This window comes from Bradysia coprophila, unplaced genomic scaffold (assembly GCF_014529535.1).
Source record: "Bradysia coprophila strain Holo2 unplaced genomic scaffold, BU_Bcop_v1 contig_324, whole genome shotgun sequence".
Lineage (NCBI taxonomy): Eukaryota > Metazoa > Arthropoda > Insecta > Diptera > Sciaridae > Bradysia > Bradysia coprophila.
Window position 1 is genome coordinate 2,023,592 of NW_023503584.1, and position 9,135 is coordinate 2,032,726.

General features: G+C 35.4%; 1 protein-coding gene and 1 long non-coding RNA gene across 3 annotated transcripts; one reads left to right on the forward strand and one right to left on the reverse strand.

Moving 5' to 3' along the window:
- Positions 1-3,699: 3,699 nt before the first annotated feature.
- On the reverse strand, positions 3,700-6,919 carry LOC119079401. 2 transcript variants are annotated; one of them, XM_037187289.1, is made up of 3 exons: positions 6,818-6,919; positions 4,242-4,621; positions 3,700-4,185 (listed from the first exon to the last, which is right to left on the reverse strand). In XM_037187289.1, exons 2-3 carry the CDS (start codon positions 4,281-4,283, stop codon positions 3,805-3,807), a joined length of 423 nt encoding a protein of 140 aa, XP_037043184.1. In that variant the 5' UTR covers positions 4,284-4,621; positions 6,818-6,919; the 3' UTR covers positions 3,700-3,804. The 2 variants fall into 2 exon arrangements, with proteins under 2 accessions (XP_037043184.1, XP_037043183.1); XM_037187288.1 differs by lacking the exon at positions 6,818-6,919 and having other exon boundaries at positions 4,242-4,741.
- Positions 6,920-7,018: 99 nt separating this feature from the next.
- LOC119079403 lies at positions 7,019-9,135 on the forward strand. Its single transcript, XR_005088166.1, has 3 exons — positions 7,019-7,220; positions 8,539-8,742; positions 9,032-9,135. It is a non-coding gene; the product is annotated as an uncharacterized LOC119079403 (long non-coding RNA).

The following is a 9,135-nucleotide window of genomic DNA, read 5'->3' on the forward strand; positions in this document are numbered from 1 at the left end:
AGAGTTGTTTCGTAGGAATAGCTATTTGTTCAATGCAATTTCCAACTTTGTTCCGATGTAAACATTGTGTCATAACAAAGGCGAGAAAATAGTCATTTTTTCCCTGCACTGAAACTTCGAGGCCTTTGTGAAAATTTATGTGTTTACCTCAGGAACAAAAGCAGGAAATTTCATTTTCTCTGGTGACTTGTGGCAAACAAAACTATCTAAATGAAATTTTCTACTTTTCTTCGCTTGGTTAACAAATAACTATTTCACAACAAAGGCATCCGAAGTTTCAGCGGAGGGGAGAAAATGACTGTTTTTTCGCCTGCGTTGTTTATTCATAGGCATCGCAACCTAATGAAAATAATTTTTTGTTTAGTTATATATCTTAATTTCTGCCTATTTCTTTGTTTGCGGACAATGCCACCTCGACAAGGTAGCACAAACTTACGTTCGGGTGTTAGTTTTACAGTAAGAATGGATTAGCAATTTAGTGTGAACAAAAAGGCTCGAGCAGTTCGGCTCGATTATGGGTCGCTAGAAATCCTTAATTAAAGCAGTCAATTAAAGCTTCATTGATTAAATAATTCTATTCACAACTGTATGCCACAATAGCAAAACATCTGTTATCTTGTGATATTCCGATTTCAATTGCATATTCACGCAGTAAAATGTTTACCTGGAATTTTCCATTGAGGTAGTCCAACGCTAAATTTGAATCAAAATGCTCAATGTCACTTAAAGAATGTTGAAAACGTTTCATATGAGTTCGTCGGGAAAATTATTTTCTCGGTTTTGTTTGATCAGAATGTTACAACATGCACCAAGTTATTAACATTGAACGCGGTGTATATCATGGCGTATTACCTTTAAATATTGAGTTATATCAGAAAAAAGTTCGTTTAGATAAAAAATTCATTAGACCCTTAAAATTCTTGTAATTTCGTTGAGTAACGTTTTCGTATTACTAAACTTACCAACAAGACAATGCTGACGTATTATATGCACAGTTACATAGTCTTGCATCTTTAGCAGTTCGTCGACAACAGGAGAGTTCGCTTAACAATGGGTAAAAATATCCTTGTAATAAATAACTTTAATTTTCGTGGAGTTGTGTCACTATCGACCTTTTCGTTCTATCATTAAAATTGAAAATAAACGTCGATTCAAGAGAAAATTAGAGGTTTGATATTGTTTACTCGAAAGAAAATTAATTAGAATTTGAACGACCTGCTTTTCATTACTTTGGTACAGCCATTCGACTTTACTTAGTTTTCGATGCAATGTCAATACAAATTGACAGGAAAGTTGCGGAAATGTACGACGGCTCGTTAAAATTTAACAACATACCATTCCATTCACGATGTTTATTGTCTCACCCGGCTCTGTGCATCTAATGCCTAAAGAAGCATTTTTGCGCCTGACGATCATAATTCGACGCTTTTCGTCACTCACTCTAATGATGAAATGTGCGTTTTTTCGGTACTGCTCACACCAAGATGGCCTCGTCCGGAAAAAGTAACTTTTACGGCCGTTGATTGCGTCCGTAAAAGTAACTTTTTCGGACGCAAAAGATGATTCTTAGAATTTCAAAGTAATTTCAACGTTTATTCTCGCAAATTATAATACAGCGTACACAAAGTCAAGCATTTTGTTTACTTTTGGTAAATATTTATCGTGCAGTTGCTCGAATCACCGAATTGAATGGAGCAATTGCATGTACCGAACTGACCGGAGGAACTGTAATATCCGAATTGACTGGTGGAACTGCAATCGCCGAATTCGCTCGTGCACCGTCGACATAATTGACTGGCTCAACTTCATCCATTTGTCCAACCATCGAATCGACTACAGCAGTGTCAACAGAAATTATGTTGCTCGCAGAAGATGTGGACGCATCACTTACATCAACTGAACTGACTAGAGTGATTTTCATTTTTATTTATTTTTATTTAAATTTGTGTTTCGTCTCATTATGATCTTCAGGCGCAAAAAACATAGCAAAATTTCAAATTTCACTTTTCATTACTCGTAACGAAATAGTACTTTGCATAACAAGGGGCGAAAGTAAAAAAATTCAAACGTGTGAAGTTTGCAGCCCGCGCCGCAGGCAAGGGCGGCAATCACACGATTTGAATTTTTTTACTTTTGCCCCGAGTGATGCATACTATTTTTTATGCCAAATACTGCGGAAGATTTGTATTTTCGGTCCGAAACAAAACATAATTTTAATTAAACTGTTGAGTTACCAACAAAATTTGCTGTAGATACACCAAAATGCCGAAAAGCGCGGGGGTCCAGGGGGCGGCAGCCCCCTGGTATAAAAATAAAAACAATTTAACAAATTACTGTAAACATACATTCACTTGCTCACAAAACATTTGGCTATCGTCAACACAACACTACACTCAATGCGTACTTTCAATCAAGTGAACATGTGTTTTCGAGATATATGAGGACCGAAAGTAAAATGATGACAGTGACATTTACTTTCGGCCCGCAAATACGCAAGCCCACGGGGCGAAAGTAAAATGATGACAGTGACATTTACTTTCGGCCCAAGGCCTGAATTTTTTTACTTTCGGTCACCATTTGAGGACCGAAAATACAAACTTTCGCAGTATTTGGCATACAAATTTTATTTGTGTATCTGTTTTGGACGTTTGATTTTAGGCAATTTCGCGAGTAGTTATTTACGTATCGATTGAGTAGGCCGAAAGAGTTACGTATTAAGTTTTGTATGCTTGCTAAGAGGACCGAAAGTAAAGAAATGTCAATTTAAATTGACATTTCTTTACTTTCGGTCCTCTTAGCAAGCATACAAATAACTATTATTACTTATGTTGCACAAACAACCATTGACTCATGTAAGTCCTAGGAATGAAAACACTTCTTTATTACTTCTATGCGTGTAAAGTAATCTACCCACATTTTTAGAACAGTCGATAGCAGATATGATAATCCACTTTTATAAATTTATCATTTTGTAATGAAGTTTGGGAGCCCTTTTTACTTTACATTTTCTATCAAACACGCTAACAAAGCTAAAACAGTTATTTACGTCACAAGGATGGAAAAGTTGAAAAGCAGAGTTTTCGCGTGAAGTTTATTGAACGTAGGCGAAGCTGGCGTCAATAATCACCTGAGAAAGGGACTTAACATTTTTCCTCCGAGTATTTTGTGTAACTCGGACGAAAAATGAAAAGTCACGTTTTCGCGTCGTTATTGACCTTTTATAGTGCTTTTCAGTGCAAAAGCATGTAAAATATTTGATTGATAAGTGGTCAAAAATACCCTTCACAGCTTTCACCACAATTTATATCGTCCACTTCTAATATTTCAAAAGAAAATATCGACAGACGGTAACTTATACCACTGATCATTTATAATTTATAATAAAAAGCAAAGAAGTCTAGCGGCAGCTTTAGCAACTGCTAAAAAAAGCTTAAATTACTGATATCATTTTTGCTTATTGCCTGAATGTAGGCAACATTAGTTGATAAATACATTTACAACATTTTGTGTGTTACGTTACATTTACATTGTCTTTTTCATTCAGAAATTACGTTTTATTGTTAATTTTGAAAATAATTTTTCTTCGTTGTTACAACTGAATGTGCTGACAATAATTTACTAGTAAATGGTCTTATCTTATGATGTGTGCCTGGTATTCCGATTTCAAACAGGTGTATCATTAAATAAACAGCAGTCATATAGTATACAATGAAGACCATCAAATGAATTTATTCCTTTATTGAGCTCATAAAACCTACACAAAACATTAAAGCGATTCAAGGAGGAAGTATCAAGTTTGTCACACTACCATTTGATTCCACCAAACCACCAGTCATTTTGTTTCTTTTTTGGTTTCCTCAGTCTTTTCAATGTATCCGCATTTCTTGGTATTACCTCATTCGGAATATCATCCGGATTACCTTCGGTGGTACCACCGCCGTCTACGGAAGGTCCTTCTGCCGATTCACCCGAAGAATTGCCTTCAGTCGGTTGACTGTCCGTGCTTGATGGTTCGGTTGTTGGTTCCGGATCCGGATCGGGTTCTGGCTCAACATCATCTGGTGTAGTAAATTCTCTACGTCTGGGACGAGGTGTAGTTAAAAAAAGCTGCAGAATGCCAAAAATTATTTCCAGACATGGTTCAGGGTTAGCTTCTGGTGACGGTACGGGAGCAGTATTCACAAACTGTAACGAAAGTATTCCATGTCTAACTTCTGGATTGATAGAAGACTCTCAATTACCGTCAACGACAACGAAGCCAGCAAAAATACAAAAATCTTCATACTGGAGATTGTTGATGATACTTTTCAATGGCTTTACAAAGTATCGCAACGTAATTTTTGGGCGAAATATTTCCTATGACTGAGTACGTGGACCCAGATTAATCTTCTTTTATATAATGTGAGTCAAGCGTCGCATCGTTAAATTTAAATTTGACCATAGCCATGAACCTTAAACAAAATTTGGTTTAACTCATTTGATCATTAAAATGGCTGCGAATCATATTGTCTAGTTCGAGCACCAATTTACTGATACGTATCTGAGCTACTAATAATTGCTTCAATCTCCGAAAACACGTCGGTATGATGATGATACAGTTTAGTTTCAGGTGTTTTATTTCCTAGTCACAAAAGAATTAAAATTCTAATTTCAATCGACTTCCTATTTCATTTGATGCATGATGTAGCGTTACAGTGGTAATAATTAGCTTTACAAATGATGAGGAAAGCTTAGCAATAAGCCCAACCCAAATACGGTCTGGACTTAAAAACTTATGCGAAGCTTATCAGAATCTAGCAATTGGACTTGGCTTCGTGTATTATACCGCAAATTATTTGATGCAGTTAAGACAATTTACACATTCAATCTTTCTTCTTTCCTTTCTCCGAAGTTTATACAGATGGAGATAGAGAAAATATTTTACGGCGGGAGGCTATCGATCCACATCGAAACTCATATATTTAATTGGTCAGACTCTGATGGTTATTGATATCGATGACTACTCAGACTACTCAAACTATTCAGATAATTGATTACACACCCTCGAAGGAATTGCCGTAGTATTCGGTCATTAATAGGAATTGATGGAATTACAAGGAATTTACTGGAAATACGAGAAATTGAACGTAAACGAAAGGAAATACAGTTAAATATGATGAACGAAAGAAGTAAACGAATGCAAAAAAGAATGACCGATTTCCGGTCTTGGCTATTCGGGATTTGTAAAATACAGTTCATTCGCAGATTGTTTCCTTCCATTTACCTTCAATTTGTCGTATGTCCTTCAATTTCTAATAATTATCAGATACTTCTACAACTACGAAACTGCGAAATTTCGAAGATTTTCGTTCGTTTTCTTTAAATTTGAAGAAAATCTCAGAAAGTTATCGAAATAAAGAAAAGTGAAGAAAATTTCTATAAAATTGTTTCTAAAAAGTAGACAATGAATTGGATAGTAACAGAAAATACCGAGGAATTATTAGAAATAATAGGAATTAAAGTGCAAATCCTCCAAAACAGTAATCCGGTAATAGAAGGAATTGAGAGGAATAAGAAATTGATTTGCCACCGGCACTTATAGTTGTTAGCAAATTACTTTTAATTCTCTGAGTTCATCGAAAGCCTCACCGAAAGCTTAATTTTGTCAGCTTCGCAAACCCTGTGGGGACTACACTTAACTTTTATCAAGACAAATTTATCTAAGAGTTAGGTTTATCAGTGCTGATAAGCCCTGTCAGGAAATGAGATAACCCAAACTTAGCTAGTGTAGTAGCCTTGAACCTTGAACTATTGTTTCTTATAAATATACATGGTCGCGTATTTCAATAAAGGATAGCGATTGGTGTCGCACTTTGTGGATTAAATTCAAGAAGTACGGCACCACTCGCAGGATAGAAGTATTTTTACTTTGAAACGTCTGTCCATTGAGATAAAGATTAGGAAATGGCCGTATCTACCTAAAGTCGTTATTTCGATACAGTCGCACAGCAATGTCTAGTAATTAACAACGACAACAGTAAAATAGTTTGTTCACTATAACTAACGCCCTGAGTCGTTCATATCCGTTCAGTGAGACTGTTAAATCTCAACTTTATTTTAGATAACGAAACTGTGATAGCACTTAAAACATGCTAACTGCTTGCAAATTCCTAATTTAAACAATAAGATTACTAATTATTATGTGCTTGACATTCCAAACCACGAAATAAAGTAATTACAAGCAGTTCTACTATCAAGATAAGCCCAGAGTCAATAAAAATTGTACGTCGTCGTGCAGTTTGAAAAATTAATGGAAAATCGGTTTTAATCATACGACGAATTTACATTAAGTTCGTCGATAATTTCTCTCTAAAGCTCACTGTTCATGAAATAAATGCAATCCTTGTACGATTAACCAAAATTAAACGGCGTTGAGCAATTAGTTCAATCGAACTTTTCTAAGGTAATTTTAAAACTTATATGGTTCGATGCCCACTGTGAACATAACTTTCATATCTTACAGTACCTCCAGCAGATACTGCCTTACTTGCAATCGCAGTTGAATGTGTTGTTTAAATTGTTGCAAGCATGCAAGCAACATATTCTGAATGATAAGATAAGGCTGACGATTTCAATGAAGAGTTTTCGCGAATTGCGTCCCCGATCTTTTCGTCGATTTGCAACTAAAACTATTTTTACAAGTAGACAATGTTCAAACGCATAAAATGGGTAATGTGAGAGACAAGAACGATTTTTGACTGTGTAGAGACAAAAAGTTGAACAATAAAAGCTTGCGCCACAAATAGCATAATATACAGATTTACTATACTGGAGTTACCTGTAAATGTTGTTGTTGTATACATGCTTGACGACATTTTTTTTTATTATTTTTTCTCAAAAAAAAACACTTCTCCGCACAAAAATAATCTCCGAATGCGCCACAAAAAGCCATTTCAAACCGAAACTATATAAAACTCGTCTCACGAATCAATTGAAAAACTGATTGCAGCTCACCATAATTCTACAAACATTTCGTGAAGTGAATGGATGTCGCGCGTCGCTGCAACAGTATAATTCTGATATCCGTTGTGAGCGAACGTTGGCAATAATTAATCGTTGATTCAACCTGTGTGATACCGTTTTGTTTACTTGGATTTCTCAGTACCAATCCACGTATAAGTGACATCGATTCCCTTCTGGTCGTGTTTTGTAAAACTATTTTCACAATGGTACTTTGACTGGTGGGTTTCTTCTTTGTTATTGTTATATATGGAAAGTTATCCACCTAACCACCTGAAGTGTACTTTTGCTTATGATATATTTATAACGGATTTTAATTGCTTCTCTTTATGAAATGACATACATGTTTGTTACCTGCGAGCTGCATTGCTTAAGCTAAAATAATTTCAATATGCATCGCTAAATGGGTTTTCTCTTCACTTTATGAATTTGTGTATATAACGTTGTGTCTACTTACAGCTGCGATTCGTGGTGCATTTTTTTGTACAGATATAAAAACAGAGTTCATGAGTAAAGAGTATAAATTGCAGGGTGAATCTTGAAAGAATTTTCATGTATTTTGACATTGGAATTGTAAACTGCGATGGCTAGTCAAGTTTTTTTTAATGTAACCAGACACCTTTAGACGGATATGTTACGAGCCCTTTCATTTTGTATACGTCTTATAACCATAACCATCAAGCACCTATGTGTGTGATTCGATTATAGCACTTTCGACTTTGCTTTTAAAGGGCTTTCGATAGCTATAAGCTCCTTTAGATCCCACTGTATATTCCACTAATCTAATAAATCATAAGATAAGCTCAAAGCTTTCGATAGCTTTAAGCTTTCTTTAGATTCAATTTCCAATAAAATCCACAAGAAGCTGAAAGCTTTCGAAAGCTCTCAAAAGCACAAAAACAATACGATATGCTGTTCTGACCTAACACGGCAGAGCTGCTGCTGTGAGACAATCTCTTATTAGTTTTTGTGAGCTTTGTTTCAACGCAAACGGAAAATTTCAACTTCATTGAGATACAAAAGTCGCTTAAAGCTAACAAGTTTTCAGTAAAACGTTAAGTCGTTTAAAGCACCAGTTACTTTCAATCAAGATTTAGACTTAATTTTTTTGTATATTCAAAACCCCGTATTCTCTATCGAACACCCTGTTTTTTTTTACCAACCTACACGATATGTAATATTACAACGACCGACAATTTTGAAACGAAATGATGTCATTTATGACGTCATTCAAACAAAAATATTATTTTTGCGTTGATTAATTTTTATTAATGTTTTGTATACAGAGGAACAAAAAAAAAGCCGTCGTCGATGTGTACAAGTAATAATTATCCATAAATAGTGGCCATACACACAAATGTATTATGCACCAAAGACAGTGTAAAAGGCATACTAACAACTTGTGTCTACATTTTATTATCATCCAAACGAGACGAAAATATCATTTGCAAACAAACATGATAACAGATTCAAATTAATCGAACGACCGGATTAACGTCTTGTGTTTTGACATGATTTTCGATTTCTTTGTGTTACGAGAGCAATGCGACTTGTCTCCGATTCGTATACTGAACGCTTTGATCCGTTGATAATATCACCTGTACCAATAACAGCGCTACAAAGTTGGGGTCGTAAAGACGATCTGCATTTCAAGCCAACCGATTACTCAGCTTTGGAAGTAGCCCGGCATCGGGTCAGTCCATTCCCGGTATCAGACAGTATTAATAACAGGTTCATAATATGGTGAGTAGTTGAAAATATCATTGAAAAATAGTATAGTGAGCACTATGAGTGCACACAGGTGTGTATTGTATATATATACCTTCTATGCCTCTATATAGCATAACATTTTTAAATTATGTAGAATGTATACAGACACACACAATATACATGCCATAAAACCCATGTGTTAGTATTTACTTAAGTAATACTGTTGCTCATCGATTCAAAAAATTTGCTGTGTTTTTTTCGTCGTGTGTTAATTAATTTTTATTGAAAGAAAATCATTTTAATTAATCGGTTGATAATGCAGGGAAGGTGATATATCGTTGCTGAAAAGCCGATGCAATAACAAACACCACTGACGAAACGCTGACCGAAAAGAATATCATTTCCGATCGGATTTTCAGTCGAGCT

What these genes read in the sequence shown, in the direction of transcription:
- LOC119079401 (XM_037187289.1), bottom strand. Translation starts at nt 4,283, where the DNA reads ATGAAGATTTTTGTATTTTTGCTGGCTTCGTTGTCGTTGACG. An exon ending in TGGCTTCGTTGTCGTTGACG is followed by an intron (nt 4,186 to 4,241) that starts GTAATTGAGAGT and finishes CTTTCGTTACAG; the next exon opens with TTTGTGAATACTGCTCCCGT.